A 26,435-nucleotide genomic window follows, 5' to 3' on the forward strand; every position below is an offset into this window, starting at 1 on the left:
TCTCCTTCCTTTTCTCTCTCTCTCTCTCCTTCCATCCTCTCTTCTTTTACTCCTTCCTTCCTCCTGTCTCCTTCTTCTCTCCCTTTCCCCTCCGCCCGATCCCTTCCCTCGGACCTCACCTGCCACCCGAGTCCCGCCCCCCGCTCCTGCCAGCCTCCCATTGGCCTCCGGCCCCTCCGGCCCCGCCCCTAAGCCTCTCCCCCCCCCCCGGGGGGCCTGGGAAAAGGGACTCCCCGCCCCCTCCCTCCCCGACGAGCCCGTGGGAGACCCGCGGCTGGGCTTGCCCTCTTCCCGCCGCGCTGCTTCTTCCTCCACTGCGTCGTCTCTTGCCAGCTGCTGGAAGAGGCAGCGGAGGCAGCTGGAAGCGTCCCTTGCAAGTTGAGACCCCCGACGCTGTCCTGGGACGCGCGATGCAAGCCCGCCGTCCTTTTGCATCATAACCATAAATAAGAATTCCGAGAATAAAAACAGTGTTTCGCCTTCCTTTCGCCCGCGATGGACTCCAGGCTCCTGCGCCTCTGTCTTTGGGCTGCTTTTTCCGGCTTTTTCCTGCCCGGGGTGAGTGAGGGGTCTTTGGGTGGGTGGGGGGGGGTCTCTGCAAAGATGGTGAGGGGCTCGGAACTTCACATTGCGCGCGCGCCCCCCACATCTTCCGATATATATTTCATTTATTTCTTTCATTAAATGTCTACGCTGCCCGTTCTCGTCCTCCGGAGTCTGCCCAAGCCAGGTTGTTTGCTTATTTACTTATGTTTTAAGGAATTAATTTATATATTTATGTATCACTTGCTGTTGATATGTACAATGTGAGCTTATGAATTCCTTGTGCATCCAGTCACACTTGGCCAATAAAAAAATTCTATACTGTTCTATTCTATTCCATTCTTTTCTCTGTTCTCTTTTATTCTCTTCTCTTCTCTTCTCTTTCCTTCCCTTGCATTCCATTCTATTCTCTCTTCTCTTCTCTTCTATTCCATTCTTTTCTCTATTCTCTTCTTTATTCTATTCTCTGTTCTCTTCAATTCTTCTCTTCTCTTCTCTTTCCTTGCATTCCATTCCATTCCATTCTCTCTTCTCTTCTCTCTTCTATTCTTTCTTCTCTTCCATTCTTTTCTTTTCTTCTCTTCTCTTTCCTTCCCTTGCATTCCATTCCATTCCATTCTGTCTTCTCTTCTCTTCTCTTCTCTTCTCTTCTCTTCTCTATTCTATTCTATTCTATTCTCTCTTCCATTCTTTTCTTTTCTTTTCTTCTCTTCTCTTTCCTTCCCTTGCATTCCATTCAATTCCATTCCATTCTCTCTTCTCTTCTCTTCTCTCTCTCTTCTCTCTCTCTTCTCTTCTCCTCCCTCCTCCCTCCCTTCCTTCCATTCCTTCCCTCCCTCCCTCCCTCCCTCCCTCCCTTCCCCCTCTCTTCTCATCTCCTCTCCTCCTCCTCTTCTCTTCCCTTCCCTTCGATACCATTCTCTCTTCTCTTCCCTCTTCTCTTATCCGTTTGTTCCATTCTATTCTCTCTGATTCTATTTCCATTCCATTCTTTTCTTTTAATTGGCTTGCCGGCCGCTTCCGCCTCCCCTAAAAAACATGATTGCAAGGCAACTTCCAACCTCAAGAGAAAAATCTATAAATAGGCAAATGTAGAGAAATCTCCCCCAAAAAAGATAGCAATTAAAAATACGGGTTGTAACTAACCCTAAAAGTCAGGCATTTAAAACGGAATGAATGCGTACAGCACCTGGCACATCCTACCTGTAACAGGCCACTTTGCTTAAAACCTATCCAGGTTAGCTTTTCGTATGAATGTTGCATCTGGGCTCTGAGAGTACGTGTGTGTGTGTGTGTGTGTGTGTGTGTGTGTGTGTTTGTGCACACGTACACACACACACAAATTTATGTGTCAGACATTAGGCACCCCAGATCTCCCGTCTCTCTTCATCCACATTAAGACCCACATCCTTTGCTATCTTTGCTGCATAAGAAAAAAAAAAGCACTTTGTACATGCTCCAATAAAAGCATTCTGCACATGCTCAGTTGCTCGGCCAGATGGCCATTTCTCAGCACGGTTGGTTGGAGGGTTTAAAACCGGTGGTGAAATCCAATTTTTTTTACTATCGGTTCTGTGGGCGTGGCTTGGTGGGCGTGGCTTGGTGGGCGTGGCAGGGGAAGGATATTGGAAAATCCCCATTCCCTCCCAACTCCTGAGGGAAGGATATTGCAAAATCTCCATTCCCTCCCCACTCCTGAGGGAAGGATATTGCAAAATCTCCATTCCCTCCCCATTCCTGGAGGAAGGATATTGCAAAATCCCCATTCCCTCCCCACTCCTGGAGGAAGGATATTGCAAAATCTCCATTCCCTCCCCACTCCTGGAGGAAGGATATTGCAAAATCTCCATTCCCTCCCCACTCCTGGGGCCAGCCAGAGATGATATTTGCTGGTTCTCCGAATTACTCAAAATTTTCACTATCAGTTCTCCAGAACCTGTCAGAACCTGGTGGATTTCACCCCTGGTTAAAACCCACAGCTGGTTCTGGGTTGAAATTCAGCTCAAAGGATTCTTATGGATAAATTTTGCCCCCCCTTTTTTACACCCCACCCCCCCAAGTCTGGTTGAAAAAAAGGCTTCAGAGAGATTAAAAACCTTCCTGGAGAATTGTTGTAGGTGCCAAAAATATTTTAGTTTGGGCCTCAAAACATTTATAAAATGTGGGGAGGGGGATCAGCAGGAAAATGCTCGGCTGACATAACCCCCTTTCCTCTAAAGGGGTCCTGTTGATTAGCCACTGAGGTGGCAAGATAAGGGTGAACGGGAGATTTATGAGTTTTTATTATATGGTGGATTTTCAATTTTAAAAAAAGCCTGCAATCACTTACATGTGAGTTGTGTGGCTACTTAAATTGCTTTAACTAACCAAATAAATAAATTTAAGCTGCACAGAGTCCAGTAGGGTTGGGCAGCCAATAAATTTAAATTAATTGCAATATTGGGATCAATTTATCCCATATTTATGAGATTCCGGGTCTGTGCTGCCCTTCCAGACCCCTTAAACTCTCATTTGTGGTTTAAGTTTGGCAAAACCTAGCTAGTTCTAAACTCCATATTTCTGAACTTCAAGTTCAGCCACTGATTCGCTTTTTCTCCTTCCTGAATGGCTTAAAAATCTGCTGAGGAGCAAACCTTTGGCTTGATGAGATCAGAGCTGCCAAAGTCAGAAGTTTCCCCTTTCTCTGAGCGATGGACTACAGTACCCATCATCTTCCAGCGAGATGGGAATTATGGGGCTTGGTTCAGGGTTATCAAATTAAGGAATGCAGTACTCTCCATCTCTTCCGCCACACGAATAATCCTTTGATTACACTACAAATTGTCTTGCTAGGGTGTTATTTTCTTCCTAGAGAGAAAAATGGTAAATTGTTATATTGCCGTAGTCTGAGAATTGCAAGAAATCTCCCCTTTAGCTTTTCTGCTTCCCGGCAAACCAATACTTGATTTAGGTGAGAATATTGTAAGATTTTAGCCTGAGTGTACATCATTTTAAAAAGTGGTACTAAAATCAGGCAGCCTGCAGAAATCTGGATTCAAACTTCCATTTAGTCCTGAAATTCCTTTATGTGAGTCACAATTTCTGCACGGCTCTCACGGAGTTGCTGTGAGGTTCGAACAGCTCGTGTGCAGCTTGACATCTGTAGACGGGTGCCTTTCTGATTAGTGCAAGACATGCTAAAATAAAATAAAATTATATCTATTGATTACATCCATGTATATTTATTACAGCAAATGACATTTGGTTTTATGTGATGAAACAACTAAAGGAAAAAAAAACTGCAAGAAGTTGCTTTTTTATATATTGTAAGAAGCACTTCAATGGATAAAGTTGAATCTTTTTAATAAATCTGTGTATATTCATAAAAGCATAAAGTGTTTGGTTTTATGAATATAGGGTGTACAATCGCTTGACTGAAGAAGTGCTTTTTATATTCATATAAGAAATGCTTCGGCAAATAAAAACAGCATCTATTTAATACATTTATGCTTAATTTATAAAAGCAAAAGTTCTTTGGTTATATAAATACAGTATAAAAAGCACTTAACTAAAGATAAAAATTGCAAGAGGGTGTTCTTTTTACTCGTGTAAGAAATGCCTGAATAAATAAAATTGCATCTTTTTAATAAACCCATGTATATTTATAAAAGCAGAAAGCTTTTTGGTTTTATAGGGTGAAAAAACAACTAAAGAAAAATAATACAAGGTGCTACTTTTGTATTATAAGAAATGCTTAAATAAATAACATTGCACCTATCTTTATGTATTTATAAAAGCAAAGAGCCTTTGGTTTTATAAATATAGGGTGGAAAAATACTCAACTAAAGAAAAAAATGTCAAAATGACACCTTTTTATTCACATAAGAAATGTGTAGTCAGTAAAATTGCATCTATTTATTAAATCAATGTTTATTTATAAAAGCAAAGGTCCTTTAGCTTTATAAATGCAAGGCATAAATGTTTCATAAATGCAGGTTATAAATGTTTTATAAAAGTAGGGTGGAAGAAATACTTAACTAAAGAAGAAAAAACACAATTAAGTTCTCAGTAAGTAATTTACAATGTGGATCAAAGATTTGGAAGTAAAGAAAAATGCAGATAAATTCAGGTTGTCCTCTACTTATGACTACAATTGAGCCCAGCATTTCTGTTGCTAAGTGAGACATTCTAAGTGTCTCTGCCAGCATTTCTGTCTGCTAAGTGAGTTTTGCCCCATTCTGCAACCTTTCTTGCCACGGTTGTTAAGTGAATTACCGCCGTTGTTAAGTTAGGGACACGAGTTGTTAAGTGAATCTGGCTTCCCCATTGACTTTGTCAGAGGGTCGCAAAAGGGGATCACGTGACCTTGGGACACTGCGACCGTCATAAATATGAGTCAGTTGCCAAGCGTTCTGAATTTGGATCATGTGACCATGAAGATGCAGCCAAACTCATAAATGTGAGAAACAGTCATAAGTCCCTTTTTTCAGTGCGTTGTAACTTTGAACACTAGATAGTCATTAAATGAACTGTTGTAAGTCAAGGAGTACCCTAGCTGTAGCCTAGCTTGACTGTAACCCACCTGCAAACATCTTCTTGGACTGGGCCGGATATCTCATAATTCCTTCCTGGCAACCCGGCTCTGACTGATGGTGGTTGTAGTCCCAGGTACTTGAAAGGCGCTAGATTGATTGATTGGAGAACCAGGGAGTTATCTACTTAAAATGAAAGCAGGGCTTCTGATTTATGGTTTATTCCATCATACTTGGAATTCCGTCTCACCTGGTGACCAGTCAGCTATTTTTGGAAGCTGCTAATTGTGGACTGGAGGATTGGTCGCCTCGACCTGTTGTTATTCCTGCTAGTAGTTGCTATTGATAATTTTCTGCTTGTAATTCTCAGCCACCCAAAGTAGCATGAAATTCAGAAATTTAGTGTGAATTTCTCCAGTTCCCCTTTCTATCAGTAAATCAGTGGACGCCTTTACATCCAGAGGCAGCCAAAACCGTTGCTGAAATACACCTTGCATTTATTTTATTTTTTTAAAAAAGTTATCTCTTTTTTTTTTTTGACCCTGAGTGATAATAGACATGACCTCCAAATTCTGATTCGAAGAATTTGAATATGGGGGGGGGGAACTCCTTCTCTGTGTTTTCCTTGCTAGATAATGCCCCTGTTACATCTTCCCAAACTCTCATTTGCAGCACACTAAAAAAATTGCAGAGTGTTGCATTAATTTGTAGATTTTTACCCCAAATTGAGCAAAAGTCTACAAATTATCTGGTTTTTTGCACCCATTCTGCCTGAAGGGACTTTTCTCAAATGTCAGGTTCTGTATGCCATGCTCGAAATGCAGATATATCAGGGAGGGAGGGACAGGGAGGGAGGATGGATGATGGATAGACAGACAGACAGACAGACAGAATAGTGACAGAAGACGGATGGATGGATGGATGGATAGAGATAGATAAATATAGATATAGGATAGATAGATAGATAGATAGATAGATAGATAGATAGATAGATAGATAGATAGATAGATAGATGATAGAATGAAGAGGAGAGAGAGAGAGAAGGAGAGAGAGAGATGATACAATGGGTAGATAGATAGATAGATAGATAGATAGATAGATAGATAGATAGATAGATAGATAGATATAAATACAGATATAGGATGGATAGATAGATAGATAGATAGATAGATATAGATGATAGAATGAATAGATAGAGAGAGAGATGATACAATGGATAGATAGATAGATAGATAGATAGATAGATAGATAGATAGATAGATATAAATATAGATATAGGATGGATTGATAGATAGATAAAATAGATAGATAGATAGATAGATAGATAGATAGATAGATAGATAGATAGATAGATAGATATAAATATAGATATAGGATAGATAGATAGATAGATAGATAGATAGATAGATAGATAGATAGATAGATAGATAGATATAGATAGATGATAGAATGAAGAGGAGAGAGAGAGATGATACAATGGATAGATAGATAGATAGATAGATAGATAGATAGATAGGTAGGTAGATAGGTAGATAGGTAGATAGGTAGATAGGTAGATAGATATAGATATAGGATAGATAGATATAGATAATAGGATAGATAGATAGATAGATATAAATATAGATATAGGATAGATAGATAGATAGATAGATAGATAGATAGATAGATAGATAGATAGATAGATAGATAGATATAGATAGATGATAGAATGAAGAGGAGAGAGAGAGAGATGATACAATGGATAGATAGATAGATAGATAGATAGATAGATAGATAGATAGATAGATAGATAGGTAGATAGGTAGATAGGTAGATAGATATAGATATAGGATAGATAGATATAGATAATAGGATAGATAGATAGATAGATAGAGAGATAGAGAGATAGAGAGATAGAGAGATAGATAGATGATAGCATGAAGAGAGAGAGAGAGATAGATAGATAGAGATAGATAGATAGATAGATAGATAGATAGATGATAGATAGATAGATATAGATAGGATAGATAGATAGATAGATAGATAGATAGATAGATAGATAGATAGATAGATAGATAGATAGATATAAATATAGATATAGGATGGATTGATAGATAGATAGATAGATAGATAGATAGATAGATAGATAGATAGATAGATATAGATAGATAGATGATAGAATGAAGAGGAGAGAGAGAGAGATGATACAATGGATAGATAGATAGATAGATAGATAGATAGATAGATAGATAGATAGGTAGATAGATATAGATATAGGATAGATAGATATAGATAATAGGATAGATAGATAGATAGATAGATATAGATAGATAGATAGATAGATAGATAGATAGATAGAGAGAGAGAGAGAGAGAGAGAGAGATAGATGATAGCATGAAGAGAGAGAGAGAGATGATACAATGGATAGATAGATAGATAGATAGATAGATAGATAGATAGATAGATAGATAGATAGATACATACATACATACATACATACATACATAATATTAGAGAGAGATGAGACAGAAATTGGACGGATGGATGGATGGAATTACTATCTTGGGATTTTAATTTTCACTTTTTAGAGATTCCAAATTCTGGAATGTGCCTCCCCCCCCACTTCTACTCATAGCCACTGACCTTTTAATTGACCTTTTAATTTGTACATGCTCCTTATCAACGATCTGCCACTGTTGACCTTCAAGCAATTTTGCCCTTTTCTCTAATCACTAACTAACCACCCCAAAAACATGCATAAAAAAAAGCGAAGCATATTCTTTCTTTCTATTTGTGTTGGCCCTTAAGGCTGTCTTGCCAGTTTTAGTCATTTCTAAGAAATTTCTCCAATATCCACAACTGGCAATGTATTTCTGATGTTTGCCTCTCAAAACAACCTTTAAATATCCAAATAAAAAAGGATGTTTCAGAGGTTTGGGTGGAACAGAGGTAGCCCCCATTCATTTAGTGACTGTTTGAAGTTACAACAGCACTGAAAAAGTGACTGATGACCGTTTTTCACATTTCTGACCACTGCAGCAGACGATCAAAATCTGGCCTCTGGCAACTGACTCATACTTATGACGGTTGCAATGTCCCGGGGTCACGTGGTCCCCTTTTGCGACCGTCTGACAAGCGAAGTCAATGGGGAAGCCAGATTCACTTAACAACCACGCTACTAACTTAACCGATGCAGTGATTCACTTAACAACTGTGGCAAGAAAGGTCGTAAGATGGGGCTAAAACTCACTTAACAACTGCCTCGATTAACAATGAAAATTTGGGGGGTTCAATTGTGGTCATAAGTCAAGGACTACCTGCAATTGATTTTTTTTTCCACTGAATCTCTCCTATTATTGATCACCCTCAAAGATATTTCTTTCCTTTTTAAAGAGCTTATTTTATTCTTTGTATTTCTAAAAAATCCTGCAGCTCATCAACTGAAATCGCTCATCACTTTGCGCTGGGTTTATTAGCAAATATAGTTAATTAGCAAATATAGTTAATTAGCAAGGGTTGACGCATTTTAGCGGATGGTTTCTGGTGGTTTGCAAAGAAGACCAGGGTAAATCTCAGCCTGGAGGAATGTTTGGTCTAAAATTTGGGGAACACAGAATATAAAGTAACCCGCCTCACTGCAAAAACCTAGAAGGAAGAATTCGGAAAAATATCAAGTTTTTAGTCCACATTAACTTCTCTTCCCCGGCATACTTCGGGTGACCTCCAAGAAGTGTGAGATTTCGTGATGTCCTGAAAATTACTGGAATTAAACTCTGACACACCTAAAAAGCAACGGAATGAGAAGGAAAAATCTCACACGCCAGGGTTGTGTCATCACTGTCTTGCACTATGTCTTTTCTCCCTTTATTTGAATTTATTAGTAACTTCCTTTTCCACACCTGAACACCATAATATCAAGTTTTTCCTTTAATCTTTACATTCAGGGAAAAGTTGCATTTGCATTTATTTATCTATTTATTTATTTATTTATTTATTTATTTATTTATTTATTTATTTATTTATTTATTTATTTCTCCCTCCCTCTCTCTCTCCCTTCCTCCCTCTCCCTCCCTTTCTTGCCTTATTTCCTTCCTTCCTTTCTTTCTCCTTCCTTCCTCCCTCCCTCTCTCTCCCTCTCTCTCCCTCCCTTTCTTGCCTTATTTCCTTCCTCCTGTCTTTCTTTCTCTCTCTTTCTCTCTCCTTCCTTTCGTCTTATTTCCTTCCTTCCTTCCTTTCTTTCTTTCTTTCTCCTCCCTTCCTTTCTTCCTTCCTCCCTCCCTCCCTCTCCCTCCCTCTCCCTCCCTCCCTCTTGCCTTATTTCCTTCCTTCCTCCCTGCCTTTCTTTCTCTCTCTCTCTTTCTCTCCTTCCTTTCTTCCTCCCTTCTTCTCTCTCCCTCCCTTTCTTGCCTTATTTCCGTCCTTCCTTTCTTCCTCCCTCTCCCTCCCCCTCCCATTTTTGCTTTATTTCCTTCCTTCCTCCCTGCCTTCCTTTCTCTCTCTCTCTCTCTCTCCTTCCTTTCTTCCTCCCTCTCTCCCTCTCTCTCCCTCCCTCCCTCCGTCCCTCCCTCCCTCCTTCTCTTTCTACCCATCTGACAAGTGACTCTGGGTGGTGAACAATCAAAACACCAATTAAAAGCCAATTGCCATCACAATAGCAAAATTAAAATACACAGAGCGGCTGAGGACAATGTTACAGTCTAGGGTTGTTAGCACAACTTGGAGACGGTTCCATACATACACTCAAGGCACCAAGCAGAGAGTTTAGGGACTTATGAAATACCAGCATCATTGGGCCCATCTTGGTTTCTGGAAATAGGACGTCTGGGTTCTTCGGTGCTCTCTGAGCTTGGTGGTTTTCTTCTAGTCATTTCATGACCCAACTAGGTAACATCATCAGTGCTAGAAGAAACATCCTCTTAATAAATATAAATAATTTAAAACAAACAAATATACGACAGCTATTAAAATAGCTATAGTTCTACAGGGCATCTGTTGCATAACAGATCCAACTCTTAGTTTCAAGGAAGACGAAGTTGAAATAAAATTTCTGGTTGTCCTTGGTGCTTTCTAAGCTTGGTTGTTTTCTTGCAGACATTTCATGACCCAACAAGAAAATTTCATCAGTACTAGAAGCTAGGATCCCACCTCCTTCTAGCACTGATGATGTTTCCTAAACTGGACCATGAGATGTCTGCAAAGAAAGCCACCTTTCTCAGAGAGTGCCACGGACCACAAAATTCAGCCCTGAGCTACCAATATTCTATCAGTCATCCCAGCTGGATATTGACCAAGCTTTAAACCTGATTGATTCAGCTTACAAGCAAACAAAGCCTCCTTTGAAACAATCCTTTGCATTACGCGGAATATTTCCACTACTGATTTTCTCCTGATGCAACTCAGAGCAAATAGGTAGTGAGCTAAAGGCAGAAAAGAAGAGTCTGGCTAGAAATTGGAAGGAAGTTCAAAAGGGGAAGAGAGGTTGAGTTAGCATCTTGAATTTCCTTCTTGGTTCCCACCCACCCCCCATCTCCATAGTAAGTGGATGGAGGCTCTGGGGCCTTCGTGCAAGGGGAACACCAAGAAAACTGAAGGGGCAAATCATTTTTGAGCATTTTATCAGGTTCGCCTGATGCGCCAGTTGCGCCCCTTTCTTGACCGGGACTCCTTACGCACGGTCACTCACGCCCTCGTTACCTCTCGCATGGGGCTCCCCTTGAAGAGCACCGGGAGGCTCCAGCTAGTCCAGAATGCGGCTGTACGGGTAATAGTGGGAGCACCACGTTGCTCCTATATAACACCTATCCTGCGTGGCTTGCACTGGCTGCCGGTAGCCTTCCGGGTGCAATTCAAGGTGTTAGTGCTCACCTTTAAAGCGCTCCATGGCTTAGGACCGGGCTATTTACGAGACCGCCTTCTGCCACTGATAGCCTCCCAACGACCTGTGTGCTCCCACAGAGCGGGCCTGCTCCGGGTGCCATCAGCCAAACAGTGCCGGCTGGTGACCCCCAGGGGGAGAGCCTTCTCTGTGGCAGCACCCACCCTATGGAATGAGTTACCTCCTGGGTTACGCCAACTTCCCGACCTCCGTACCTTCAAGCGGGAACTGAAGACTCTGCTATTCAATCGGGCGGGACTAGCCTAAATATTATTTTAATTTGATATTTTAGTTTAACTTAGTTTTAATTGAATTTTAAACTGTATTAATTTATTTATAATTTTATAGTTTAGGGTTTTATATCGGTCGTTTGACCATTTTAGTTTTAAATTGGCCGGTTAAATATTTCATTTTAAATGTATTTTAAATTTATTGTCTTCCTATGTGTTTTAATAAGGCTGTACACCGCCCTGAGTCCTTCGGGAGAAGGGCGGTCTAGAAATCTAATAAATAAATAAATTTGTACATAAACAGAGAGCAAACCCCTCTCTCTTCTAGCACTGATGATGTTATCTAGTTGGGTCATGAACTGTCTGCAAGAAAACCACTAAGTTGAGAGACCCTTCAGACCTCCTCCTCCTCCTCCTCCTCCTTGCAACCCCCTTCCTTCCAGCACTGATGATGTTCCCTAGTTGGGTCTTGAAACATCAGTAAAAAAACCCCACCAAGTTCCAAGAGTACCAATGACCTCACAGTTCTCCTCCTCCTCCTCTCTCCACCGCCCTGAGTCCTTCGGGAGAAGGGCGGTATACAAATTAAAATATTCATTCATATTCATTCATTCACCCTCTTCTAGCGCTGATGATGTCCCCTAATTGGGTCATGAAATCTCTGCAAGAAAACAACAAAGCTTAGAGAGCCCCAAAGATCCTACATTATTATTTCACCTATTTTTATTTTAAAAGACCCCACCACCAGCGCACACACATTAAATGCGCTCTGTGTCACTTTTGCATCAGAGAGTCAGAAAGTCTGTGAGTGCTTGGAGGCACTCATTCTATCTGGCCTATTTATTGTATTTTTGTTCAATTCCATTTATTCTTTTGCTGGCAATTAAAGTAGGGAGGGGGAGAACTGGGGTTGTTCCAGGGGGAATTGGGGACACTCAGTTTATCCTCTAGCAAAATTGTGCTGCTATTTTAATTGGCTGCCTTCCCATGTTTGATTGCTGGCACCGAATTTTTTCTTGGAGGTCTGTTGCCAAATTCACATCCCTCTTCTCTTCTCTTCTCTTCTCTTCTCTTCTCTTCTCTTCTCTTCTCTTCTCTTCCCTCTCTTCTGAAAACTGGGTGGAGTTAATTATTTAATCAGGCAAAATGTCTCTTTGCCGGAATAAGCCATTTGTCTGCCATTCCGGCAATGATTTCTTCCTATTTACCAAACCAATAAAAGAAAATATTTGTAGCTCAGGGTAGAATGATGAGCCTCTTGATGGTCTCTTAACTTGACGATATTCTAGCAGACATTTCCTGACCCAACTAACTAACATCATCAGTGCTAGAAGGGAAGGGGGGTTGTGGGAGAGAGGGAGGAGGAGGAGGAGGAGGAGGTGGAGGACTGTGGGGTCCTTGGTACACTCTGAGCTTGGCTGTTTTCTTGCAGATGTTTCATGACCCAACTAGATAATGTCATCAGTGCTAGAAGCTAGAACCCTACTTCTTCCTAGGAGTGATGATATTACCTCCTAAACAAACGGTCCTAAGTCGAGGACTACCTGTAGCCTTGTAGAGAATGGGCTTAATTCAGGCTCTCAACGAAGCCCTACTTCTAAAAGCAACATTTCTTTAGCTGCTCCTGTTAATTAGTCTCCTTTCCAAGTCAACATCTCCGGACGGTTTAGCAGGCTGATATTTAACAGAGGAAGCATTTCCTGCTCTCGCTTTACCTGCAGTGCACCAGTTGAAATCCTCCCGGGGAAGTTATCCTGACCTGCCTGTCACCACAACAGCAAATAACAACCTTGAGAATGCTCTCGTTGCGATGGCTCTTTGGCACAGCAGCTTTTGCAACAAGGTGCCCAAATCGGAGCTTGCTTTTCCTGTTCCCAATTCTTGTGGCTTGTGGCAACCGTTTTTTATTTTTAGCAAATTTCTTCCTTTGCCCAGCTGCTTCCGCCCGCTGCTGCAGTTCTGCATTTCGGCATCTGTCAAAGCTTGGCCTGTGTTTGGCCTCTCCGACCAGCTGTTTTTGGTCTGAGCTCTGGAACAAACCAAAAAAAAAACAAACCTAAAACCCTTTCTGACATGCTGTGACAAACAAACTGGGGGAAACCAGCCAAACAACTTTGGCATTGCTCGTGAGAGAGAAAAGGAAATTGAGGAGGTGTGTGTGTGTATTGGGGGGGGGGGTTATGTGTGTGTTGGGCGGGGGGGGGTGGTTTGCCCTTCCATGCGGCTGGAAGGAAAATGTTGAAAACTTTTCCTGGCTATGCATAGGGAAGATCAGAGGGCGATTTCCCCTTGGAGAAGAGCTAGCTGGGGTTAAATGATGAATGGATTTAACACTGGAGGTTTTAAAGAAGAGATTGGGCAACGATTTGCCTAGAATGGCACAGGGTCTCCTGCTTGAGCAGGGGGTTGGACTAGAAGACCTCCAAGGTCCCTCCCAATTCTTCTGTTATTCTCTAGTTCTGTTTGTTATTCTGTTATTCTATTGTGGGTGCCTCCATCACTGGAGGATTTCAAAGCAGATTAGAAGTTGTCTGAAATGTTATGGGGTTTCCTGCTTGAGCAGGGGGTTGGGCTAGAAGACCTCCAAGGTCCCTTCCAAATCTGTTATTCTGTTGTTACTCTGTTATTCTGTTACAGGTAGTCCTCAACTTACAATCCTGCATTTATTGACCATTCAAAGTTATAACGGCACTGAAAAAAGTGACTTACGACCATTTTTCACATTTAACAACCATCGCAGCATCCCCATGGTCACCTGCTCAACGTTCTTGTCAATTGACTCGTATTTGTGACGGTAGCTGTTTCCCTGGGTCATGCGATCCCCTTTTGCGACCTTCTGCCAAGCAAAGATTCACATAACAACCGTGTTACTAACAACTTCAGTAATTCACTTAACCATTGTGTCAAGAAAAGTTGTAAGAGGGTGCAAAATTCACTTAACAACTGTCACTTAGCAACATAAATTTTGGGATGAATTGCATTCATAAGTTGAGGACCTCCTGCATAGCTGCATTGTTTTTTATTTTGAAGGCAATTGCTATATATTTTTTTCAATTTATGTACCTGCGTGTGGACCTACACACCTTCCCAGTAATCATAATATGTGTACTTACCAGTAGCAGCTAATCAAAGCCAAATGATTTACTGCTTTTTATAAAGCGACAAAATTGATCTTGAGCAGAATTAAGTTCAGGCTATTGGCTTGACCTTCCGCAACAATCCAGTTTATCATGGGCCTCATTGAGAAAATTAATTGTCCACCTTTGTCCTAGAGGATCAGTCTAGAACAGGGGTCTCCAACCTTGTCAACTTCAAGACTTGTGGACTTCAACTCCCAGAATTCCTCAGCCAGCAAAGCTGAAGTCCACAAGTCTTAAAGTTGCCAAGGTTGGAGACCCCTGGTGTAGAAGACACAGAGGGAGGGAGCCTCTTGGGAGATGATTTGGCCTCCAAATTCTTGCTTTTAGTACTGGGGTCAAAACTTTCCCCTTCAGCCAGATGTTGGGAGCAGGGTCTGAGTCTAAACTGGTTTATAATGATTTTCTTCATTTTGGTGATGGCATTTGGAGGGAAAGGGTTGATAGCCTCTTGTTGTTAGCCATCTTGAATGGCCCAAGGAGTGGGGAGGTGGGAAGGAGAAGAGAAAAGAGAAGGAGGTGGAGTAGAGGAGAAAGAGAGAGAAGGAGGAAAAGAAGGGAAGGAAGAGAAGGAGGAGAAAAAGGGAAGAAGAGACAGAGAAAGAGGAGAAAAGGGAAGAAGTGGAAGAGAAAAAGGAGGGCAAGGAAGAGAAGGAGAAGAAGGGATGAAGAGTCAGGGGAGGAGAAGAAGGGAGGGGGAAGGGAAGAAGGGGAGAAGAAGAGAATAGGAGAAGGAGGAGAAGGGAAGAAGAGACAGAAGGAGGAGAAAGGAAGAAGAGGAGGGCAGAGAAAGAAGAGAAGAGAAAAAAGAGGAAGAAGGAGATAGGAAGAAGAGACATTAGGGTGAAAGAAGGAAGGTGCAACGATCGTTAAACAACAATCAAGGAACCATTAAAAAGATTCATACCAACTAGGCATGCCAGTTGCATATAAATTGAGAATAAACCATTTTTTTTACTACTGATTCTGTGGGCGTGGCTCAGTGAGCGTGGTGTTGCTTGGTGGGCGTGGCTTGGTGGACATGACAGGGGAAGGATACTACAAAATCTCCATTCCCACCTCACTCCTGGGGCCAGCCAGAGATGGTATTTGCCAGTTCTCCGAACTACTCAAAATTTCCGCTACCAGTTCTCCGGAACCTGTCGGAACCTGCTGAATTTCACCCCTGGAGTAAACCCCTTTCACTTCTAATACTGATGATGTTACGTTGTTGGGTCATGAAATGTCTGCAAGGAAACGTCCCGAGCTCAGAGAGAACCAAAGACTTCACATGAAGATAATAATAATAATAATAATTTAAAAAACACTTAATAATATTTATCCAATTTACTGACATCCAGCTGAGGGGCAAAGATTGCACAAAACTTTCATCTCAGATCCCAAGAAAAATAAATGCTGAAATTATATCCGCTTTCCTTCCCAAAGGAAATCATTATGAAATTATCTCCACTTCCCAAAGGAGTCTAAAAACATCATATCCACAAATCCCAAATGGAAGAGAGAGAGAATCCCACTAAACCCAGTCTTTTTGAACGTGACAGAGCAGCACACCAGAGTCGTAGGAAAATTTATTACCCACAAATGAGTGCAGATTATTCTGCTTAAAAGCTGCTTTTTTTAAAAAAAGAAAGAAAGGCAAGAAGGAAAAAAACATATTCAAGATGAACTTCAAAGTCCACCATATAAAAAGCAAACTCGATGCCTGAAATAACTAGCATTTTGTACTTTTAAAGATGAGAAGCAAGGAGAAATCAGTTTTGTCTTTATTTCAATCATTTAATTCAAGGTAAATGCTACCTAGCTCCATAACAAAGCTGATTATCATTTTTTACGGATGGGTGGGTGGATGGGAAAACGACCTTTGAATATTTTTTTTCAAAGGGAGTTTCAATTTGCAATTCCATTGAATTGCAAAATCTGCATGTAGTTTCTGATGAACGTGGCTCAGTTCAAACGGTGAAAAATCCCTTGATAATTAAAAAAAAACAAAAAAACTTATCTTCCAAATAGATCAAATGAATAAAACAGCACCACGATGAACAAAAGCAATGCAGTAAAAGTTAAAAATAGCACGGCAGCTGTTTTAATCAAAGGCCAGGGGGAGTTAATACAGGTAGTCCTCAATTTATGATCACAACTGAGTTCAAAATTTCTGTGAAGATTTAAAACCCAAATTTGATGCTCACAACTCCAAGACGAGTCTGATTAACAAAATCAAAGATTTATTGTAAAAAAAATATGAAAAGAAAAAGAAAAGAAAAGCTTTTTTTTGCAAGCGCGGCCTCTTAGACTCTTCCCAAATGGATTGAGTTCAAAGAGCGCAAAAAGCAGTTTTCAAGCTACACATTTTATACTCCTACACAATGCACGCCACGCCTAAGAAATTCCCCCCTTCCCCCCTTTGGTTGTTTTACACCTTTATTTATTTATTTAATTAATTAATTAAACTTTTATACCGCCCTTCTCCCGAAGGACTCAGGGCGGTGTACAGCCTTTATTTAAAACAATTAATATACATATTAAAATAACAATTAAAAAACTTATTCCATAAAAGGCCGAAATTAAAACCGTCTAATTGACCATATAAAATACCCAATAAAATTACAAATAAAAATTTAAAATTTAAAATTTAGAATTTAAAAATTAGGCCAGTCCCGCTTGAATAAATAAATAAGTTTTCAGTTCCCGGCAAAAGGTCCGAAGGTCAGGCAATTGGCGTAAACCGGGGGGAAGTTCGTTCCAGAGGGTAGGTGCTCCCACAGAGAAGGACCTTCCCCTGGGGGCCGCCAGCCGACACTGCTTGGCGGACGGCACCCTGAGAAGACCCTCTCTGTGAGAGCGTACGGGTCGGTGGGAGGCATGTGGAAACAGCAGTCCCGTAAGTACTGCCTGTTTAAGGGTCATCTTGGCAATTTCCGTCCATCCTCTGATATCTTTTCTTATTTACTTATAATTTTCACCTTGGGCCAATGTTCCTGTCTCCTGATAGGATTTTTGGCTCAGGCGTAAGTTTCTGCCTCCTGGGGAGCTCTTATCAAGTCATAATACATTGTCTCCACCGTTGATTACATTGCCAATTATAGTCACTTTGCATAGTCAGAAAACAGCAAACAGATAGTCTCACACTTTGGTATTACATTTGTCACAATTTACAAAAGAATAACCTTTATTTATTTCCTTTATTTCCGTCACTAAGCGAGACAGTTAAGCGAGTTTCTCCCATGGTATGACCTTTCTTGCCGCAGTTGTTAAGTGAATGTTGACTTCTCCATGGGCTTTGCTTGTCAGAAGGTCGCAAAAGGGGATCACGTGACCCTGGGACACCGGAAACGTCATAAATATGAGTCAGTTGCTGAGTGTCTCAATTTTAATGTCACTATTTTGGGTGCTGTTGTAACTTTGGGCAGTCATTCAACAAAAATGTCGTAAATCGAGGAGTACCTGGAAATCGCAATCGCCTGGAACTGAAAACATTTTCTAGGTGATGCAATAAAAGGGATATGTGGAATTTTCCTTATCACGTCTTCCTCAGTTGGTAAATTTTGGATTGTGCTGAGATGGACAAATTAACAACGGAGTTAAAGGAAGATACAGAATACTACGCAGTATGGAATAAATAGTATAACTGGATAGAGATTGGAAATGGTAAATAAGAATAAAGGGGAGGGGGAAATTTATTTATTTATTTATTTGATTTCTATACCGCCCTTGTCACAAAAAATACAATGCTTGTAAAAAAATAGAATAGAATAGAATAGAATAGAATAGAATTTTATTGGCCAAGTGTGATTGGACACACAAGGAATTTGTCTTGGTGCATATGCTCTCAGTGTACATAAAAGAAAAGATACGTTCATCAAGGTACAACATTTACAACACAATTGATGATCAATATATCAATATAAATCATAAGGATTGCCAGCAACAAGTTATAGTCATACAGTCATAAGTGGAAAGAGATTGGTGATGGGAACTATGAAACGATTAATAGTAGTGCAGATTCAGTAAATAGTCTGACAGTGTTGAGGGAATTTTTGTTTAGCAGAGTGATGGCCTTCGGGAAAAAACTGTTCTTGTGTCTAGTTGTTCTGGTGTGCAGTGCTCTATAGCTGCTTTGAGGGTAGGAGTTGAAACAGTTTATGTCCAGGATGCAAGGGATCTGCAAATATTTTCACGGCCCTCTTCTTGATTCGTGCAGTATACAGGTCCTCAATGGAAGGCAAGTTGGTAGCAATTATTTTTTCTGCAGTTCTAATTATCCTCTGAAGTCTGTGTTTTTCTTGTTGGGTTGCAGAACCGAACCAGACAGTTATAGAGGTGCAAATGACAGACTCAATAATTCCTCTGTAGAATTGGATCAGCAGCTCCTTGGGCAGTTTGAGCTTACTGAGTTGGCGCAGAAAGAACATTCTTTGTTGTCCTTTTTTAATGATGTTTTTGATGTTAGCTGATAGGTATGATGGAATATATATAGAAATAAGGGATAATGGGACAAAAAGGCTTGGATTGGCTTGAATTTTAATTTTTTAGATGATTTTATGGGTTTTAAATTTTAATTAGTTTTATAGGGTTTGAATGTATTTTAAAATTTGGGCCAAATTTAATATGTTTTTTAATTATTGTTTTTAGTAATATTGTATGTGTCTTGATTGTTATTTTATTTGGCTGTTAACCGCCCTGAGTCCTTCTGGAGAAGGGCGGTATACAAATTAAAATATTATTATTATTATTATTATTATTATTATTATTATTATTATTATTATTATTATTATTATTATTATTATTATTATTATTGTTATTATTATTATTATTATTAAAAAGATAAGTAATCAAAGAAAAATGGGGGAATGTAAATAATAGAGGATTACTGTTAAGAAATTATTCTAAAGAAGGAATATATGTTTTATGTTTGTATTTGTTATGTCTTGTTATTTAAAAAAATAAAAAGTATTAAATTAACAGTGAATGGCAAAAATACACCATAGTATATGGAAGTCAAAAAAAAAAGGGGGGATATCTGGAAATCAAGTTGCGAGGAGTCCCATAAGCTTGGGCCCGACTTTGGCTGAGAAAAAGTGGTTGGTTTACAGAGTTCACTGCTGGAACAACAACAATGATATTGTTGAATCAACAGTTTCTAAAACTCGACAAAAATATAGGAAAACCTTGAAAATGGGGAGGCTGCAGAAAGATGATTTTCAGGTTTGGGATAAGAAAATTAAGACAGTTAGTCCTTGACTTACATATCAGTTCATTTAGTGATCATTCAAAGTTACAACAACACCGAAAAAAGTGACTTATAACTACTTTTCACAATTGTGACTGTTGCAGCATCCATATGGTCATGTGATCAAAATTCAGAAGTTTGGCAACTGGTTCATATTTATGACGGTTGCAGTGTCCCGGGCGGGCGGGGGGGGGTCACCTGATCCCCTTTTGTGACCTTCTGACAAGCGAAGTCAATAGGGGAGCCAGATTCAGCCAACAACTGTGTTACTCACTTAATAACTGCAGTGATTCACTTAACAACTGTGTCAAGAAGGTTTGTAAAATGTGACAAAGCTCGCTTAACAAAGGTTTCGCTGAGCAACAGGAAACCTGGGCTCGATTCAGTCGTAAGTCGAGGACTACGTGTACAATGAGAATCCGTGGAGAGCAGTGGAGAATTATCCAGATGTTGCTCAGGATCTGCTAGCAAAGTGTAGTGTAGAATCGGGAATGGCCTTGGAGGGTCAAAGGGCAAAAATACAGCACAGGGCAGGGGTCTCCAACCTTGGCAACTTTAAGACTTGTGAACTTCAATTCCCAGAATTCCTCAGCCAGCTTTGCTGAGCAATGAGGAATTGCTCATTGCTCATTGCTGGCTCTTTAAAACTTTAAAAGAGTCAATCTTTTTTTTTAAAAAAAACACAACAACCCTATTCCCATGGGAACTCCAGGTCAGTGAGTTTTAAGGGATTACTTGGAAATCAGTAGGGTTGATTCCAATTTAGCTTTGGAGGAGGAGGATAGTCCACACAAAAAAAACCCACACAAAATGCACAAATACAGTATATGTGGTACCTTGCCCAATAGTAGTAACTGTGAGAGGGATTTTGGAGTCCTAGTGAACAACCATTTAGATATGAGCCAGTCGTGTGCAGCAGCTGCTAAAAAAGCCAACACAGTTCTGGGCTGCATAAATAGAGGGATAGAATCAAGATCACATGAAGTGTTAATGCCACTTTATAATGCCTTGGTAAGGCCACACTTGGAATATTGCATTCAGTTTTGGTCGCCACGATGTAAAAAAGATATTGAGACTCTAGAAAGAGTGCAGAGAAGAGCAACAAAGATGATGAGGGGATTGGAGGATAAAACATACGAAGAACGGTTGCAGGAACTGGGTATGCCTAGTTTAATGAAAAGAAGGACTAGGGGAGACATGATAGCTGTGTTCCAATATCTCAAGGGTTGCCACAAAGAAGAGGGAGTCAAACTATTCTCCAAAGCACCTGAGGGCAGAACAAGAAGCAATGGGTGGAAACTAATCAAGGAGAGAAGCAACCTAGAACTAAGGAGAAATTTCCTGACAGTTACAACAATCGATAAGTGGAACAACTTGCCTGCAGAAGTTGTGAATGCTCCAACACTGGAAGTTTTTAAGAAGATGTTAGATAACCATTTGCCTGAAGTGGTGTAAGGTTTCCTGCCTAAGCAGGACTAGAAGACTTCCAAGGTCCCTTCCAACTGTAGCAAGACATGTTCCACAGCAGAGAAGCCCTCTCCCCTACTGAATTCCTTTAGTGAAGGATGTTCAGATTCATACATTTTTATCCTGGGATTGAGAAACTCTAAAATGCTGTGAGAAGATCATCGGTTGACTCACCGATTGGACTAGAGAGAGACATCTTGATGGCCTTCAGAAGATGTTTTAGACTGCTGCGCTTTCGCTATTGGCTGTGAGATGCTTACAAGTCCTGAAAACTGATCTCTAAAACATCTGGAAGTCAACTACTGCCCAACTCTGTCCAAGTCAGTTGGTTCAATTGCTGGGACCTGGAAGTTGCGTGGTGAACCAGAAGCTGTGTAGATAGTTGTTCTCAGGAGAAGTTGTGGGGCTGAGGAGCCAAACAGAAGTTAGGAGCAAGTAATAAGTAAGGAGGAAAAAAACCCTGTCAAGATTCAGAAATAAAACGAAATCGGTAAAGGAAGACCTTATCTGTTCTTTTTTGTGGGGTCTTTGGTGCTCTGTGAGTTTGGTTGTTTGCTTGCAGATGTTTCATGACCCAACTATGTAGCATCGTCAGTGTTAGAAGGGAGGGGGCTTGGAGGAGGAAGAGGAGGAGGGGGAGGAGGGGGAGGAGGAAGAAGAGGGGGAGGAGGAGGAGGACCGATTTACTGAACATCTGTGACAAAGATCACAAAAATGGGGTGAAATTCACTTAACAACTGTCTTGCTTAGCAACGGAAATTTTGAGCTCTGTTCTGGTCATAAGTCAAGGACTACCTGTATTTCTGACTCCAATGTTGCTGAAAAAAATAGGGGTGTTTTTTTTTTTTCCCTGCACTAGATAAGCCTCTGTTCCCCAGAGCTGGGGATTTTAGGCCAAGCAACCTCCTTCGCCATCATCGCTTCGCCGCAAAAGTCCGGCAGTTTAGTTAAAGACTCAGAGAGAGAGAAAATTACATGAAAAATAAAATAAAAAGGAAGCACAACTTAATCTCCCTTAATCTGGCGTCGCTCCGAGAAAATAAAATGTGGGCGCCGGAGAGCAACAGATTTGTTAGACCAACCTGCGTTGGATACAGATTGGATTTTGCCGTGCTGAGATGAGCTGTAAGGCTTAACTGATCCACCAGCAGACAAGTCCGATTTAACATTCAATTTATAATCTCTGAGCACAGCAGGCTACAGATTTTCCTCTAGGGAGGAAAATGTTTCTGAACCTCAGCATCTTTAAAATGTGAGGACATCGACTCCCAGAATCCCCTAGTCAGCATGCTTTAAGAGGGGTGGGCTTCAACTCCCAGAATCGCCCAGTCTACCTGCTTTAAGGTGCGCAAATGCTCCCCAAATCCCACAATCAGCAAACTTTAAGGTGTGCAGGCTTTGACTCCCAGAATTCCTCTGCAAGTGGGTTTTAGGATGTCTGGACCAAATCCCAGAATTCCCCAGCAAATATGCTTTAAGAGGGGTGGAGTTTAACTCACAGAATCCCCCAGCCAGCATGCTTTAAGAGGGGAGGACTTCAATTCCCAGAATCCCCCAGCCAGCATGCTTTAAGAGGGGAGGACTTCAATTCCCAGAATCCCCCAGCCAGCATGCTTTAAGAGAGGAGGACTTCAGGACCCAAAATTCCATATCTTGGAAGAAGAAAAAAAGCACTCCTGTTTTTTAATTATTTGCATTATAAAGACTTTTTTTTCCTTCCCAAATCCTCAAATTCAACTCTTGGGAGGTTCAAAACAGTCAAGATCATGGTTTTGACTGCGTTTCCTTTTTAGACCCTGTCTGCAGACTCCTTTGCTTGATTTAAAATGCAGGAAGAAAAGGGAGACTTCAGAAAAGTGTCTTTCGTAGAGAATAATTTCATTTAAATCTGTTTTTTAAAAAAGGAAAACGAATAGCATGCCAACGATGTAGCTGAGGAATTTACATTATTCTCTGGAAAAAAAAATAGCTGAGCCGGCCTCACCTCTATCTGTACTTAAGAACTGGATAAAGAATTATGAAAATCTGTTTTGTAATCTGTTTGGGGAACTCTTAGGAAAAATACATAGATTTTAGCAGCACAGACTTAAACCTGTTTACGAAACTTGGGTTGCGAAACAAATCAGCCATAAATTTCCATGCCGATAGATAGATAGATAGATAGATAGATAGATAGATAGATAGATAGATAGATAGATAGATAGATAGATAGATAGATAATTTTTAGATCCACCCACCCATTTGTCGAAGGATAAATGTCACTTCTGAACAAACTTGTCTTCGTTCCATTTTGGAACAGAATTTATTTTTCTCAAATCAAAACTCCGTCCACCCCAAAGACATTTATTGATGCATCTAAATCGTTTCCTGTTTCTGAAAGCTGGGCTTGATTGGAAATTTATACAAACCGAGAAAATCCGAGAAACTTTTCTGGACTTTTGACTAATTGCTGTGTTTATTTGGAGGAGCTGGGTTTAAAAAAAGGTTTGTCAGCTAGGGAAAGCCCAGAAGAAAAATGGATGTTTTTTTTAAAAAAATATGGAATTATGAAACAATAACAGAGAAAAAGTCCAAATATTTTCCGAAGCTATGTTGAAACCTCTTCAGTTTCAAAATACAGTCCCCAACTTACAATTCTTTGTTTAGTGACCGTTTGAAGTTGCAATGACACTGAAAAAAATGACTTACGACTGTTTTTCACACTTATGACCGATGCAGGGTCCTTAGAGTCACACAATCAAAATTCAGAGGTTTGATAGTGATTCATATTTAAGGTGGCTGCAATGTCCTCTTTTGTGACCTTCTGACAAACAAAGGCCATGGGGAAGTCCCAGATTCACTTAACAACCATGTGGCTAACTTCAGTGATTTGCTTAAAAACAAGCTTCCCGAACAACTGTTTCACTTTGCAACGGAAATTTGGGGCTCAATTTGGGCCGTAAATCAAGGACTCCATGCATTGTGCTCTTTTTCCCTTCCTCTCTGCATCCCGTCAGGTGGAGCACGGGTGGTGTGCATGTGTCTAATTGTGTGCTTATTTGGGTGTACCAAGGAAACAAAACTCTTTTTATTGTTGCATTCATGCACGCTCTCTCTCTCTCTCTCTCTCTCTCTCTCTCTGTGTGTGTGTGTGTGTGTGTGTTTATACAATGCCTCCCCTGAGAATCTCATTTCAACATTTGGGATCTGTCACTTTTTAAACTGCTGTGTTTATAATGTTGGTTTTAGTGTTGTGTTTATGGATGTTCTAAGGAAAGGGTTTGTGTTTTGTTTTGTTTTTTTGTTTTTTTTTTTGAAATGTGGTTTCCGCAAACCTTAATTGCTGGTTCAAATGTTGGCTGTTGTAGTTTTGACCTTTTTAATGTACTCTTTGCAGCTTGTACGGACGCCCAGCCAGCCAATTATTGGGTGGGTTAAAAAGCTTTTCCAGGAGTAAAACTGGAGTCGGAAATACTATGACTTTTTTTTTATTAATGCCTTGTGCAATATTTTCTAAAGACGGAGTGAAGAATGAAATGTTGCAGCTGGGGTGCCTGTTTTTCATTGTTGGGTTTGCTAGAGGGTCAAGTAAGCTCACCAGGAGACTGTGAGTTCTAGTCCCATCTGAAGCATGAAAGTTGTCTGGATGACTTTGGGACAATTACTAGGAGACAGTGAGCTCTAGTTCTGCCTTAGGCATGAAAGCTGGTTGGGTGACAATGGGCCAATCAGTAGGAGAGGGTGAGTTTTAGTCCCGCCTGAGGCATGAAAGCTAGTTGGGCGACTATGGCCAATCAGCAGGAAATGGTGAATTCTAGTCTTGCCTGAGGCTTGAAACCCAGCTGGGTGACTTTGCATATATTAATTCCGGAGGTTTTAAAAGTTAAAAGTGCAACTGAAACCAGAGATTTTAACTTTTGGGATTTAGGGAAAGCAACTGGAAAAAAAAAACAGCCATGGAATTTTGCTTTTATATAACTTTTATATAACTTTTATATAACTTTTATATATAACTTTTATATAATTTGCTTTTATATAAACTTGGCAACTCCAAATCTCAACCAGCAAATGCTCAGTTTTACATATAGGAAAAAAGAAACCAAACACTAAGTACTTGCTTGATGGACATTACCTCACAGATGACCCCCATCCCGTTAAAGACCTTGGAGTTTTCATGTCAAATGATCTAAGTGCCAAAGACCACTGCAAATACATAGCAAAAAAGGCTCTAAGAGTTGTAAACCTAATCTTGCGTAGCTTCTTCTCCAGAAACACTACACTACTAACCAGAGCATATAAAACATTTGCTAGACCAATTCTAGAATACAGCTCGCCTGTTTGGAATCCTCACCACATCTCTGACATCAATACAATTGAACGTGTCCAGAAATATTTTACAAGAAGAGTTCTCCATTCCTCTGTAAACAACAAAATACCTTATCCCACTAGACTTGAAATCCTAGGCTTAGAAAACTTGGAACTCCGTCGCCTTCGACAAGACCTAAGTTTAACTCATAGAACCATCTATTGTAATGTCCTTCCTGTTAAAGACTACTTCAGCTTTAATCGCAATAATACAAGAGCAACCAACATATTTAAACTTAATGTCAACCGCTTTAATCTAGATTGCAGAAAATATGACTTCTGTAACAGAATCATCAGTGCTTGGAATACTTTACCTGACTCTGTGGTCTCTTCCCATAATCCTAAAAGCTTTACCCAAAAACTTTCTACTATTGACCTCACCCCATTCCTAAGAGGACCATAAGGGGCGTGCATAAGAGCACAAACGTGCCTACCGTTCCTGTCCTATTATTTTTCTTTTCTATACCTTTATATACTATATAACCTTTCTGTATGATAGTTACATATATAGTTGTGACAAAATAAATAAATAAATAAAAATAAATAAATAAATAAATACCATAACTGCATTGGGATTATAATTTGAAACTTTGAACAGATGTCAAATGACCAGTTGCATGGATTTTCTTTGGAAGGTACAGACAGATATGGCAAAAGGACCATTAATCCAAAGCAATTTTCCCCAAGAGGGTGTGCACTAGATATTTTGGACTACAAGTCCAATCATGCTGTGCCACCTTCAGCATAGTCTCCAGGATGTTCAAGGATGTTAGCAGGTTTTTCTTCCCCTCAATCTTGTCTGCAAATACAGATAATCCTTGATTTACAATGCTTCATTTGCCACAAGGGTCGTAAGTGTATTTATTTATTTATTTTATTTGTTTTATTAGATTTTTATACCGCCCTTCTCCCGAAGGGCTCAGGGCGGTGTACAGCCAAATATTAAAAAACCCGCAATATACACATTAAAAACAAAACTAAAACAAGCATATTACAAATGGCCGAAAATTTAAAAGTGTGAAAAAGTGTGAAAAATAATCATAATCATTTTTTTGCAATGCCATTCTAGCAGTCACTAAACAGATTGTTTTAAGTCAAGGACTACCCTTTTAACTGATCCCA

At 40.2% G+C, this 26,435-nt stretch overlaps 1 protein-coding gene across 1 annotated transcript in view; it reads left to right on the forward strand.

Annotated features, from left to right (window-relative positions):
* Positions 1–278: 278 nt before the first annotated feature.
* Positions 279–26,435, forward strand: part of VIPR1 (vasoactive intestinal peptide receptor 1) — a 78,041-nt gene continuing 51,884 nt past the window's right edge. The window contains exon 1 of the mRNA XM_058179959.1: positions 279–558. Within this exon, the coding sequence (XP_058035942.1) occupies positions 496–558 (63 nt within the window). The 5' untranslated portion in view covers positions 279–495. The remainder of the gene's footprint in view (positions 559–26,435) is intronic.

The sequence above is a fragment of the Ahaetulla prasina genome, chromosome 4 (genome assembly GCF_028640845.1).
Source record: "Ahaetulla prasina isolate Xishuangbanna chromosome 4, ASM2864084v1, whole genome shotgun sequence".
Taxonomy (NCBI): domain Eukaryota; kingdom Metazoa; phylum Chordata; class Lepidosauria; order Squamata; family Colubridae; genus Ahaetulla; species Ahaetulla prasina.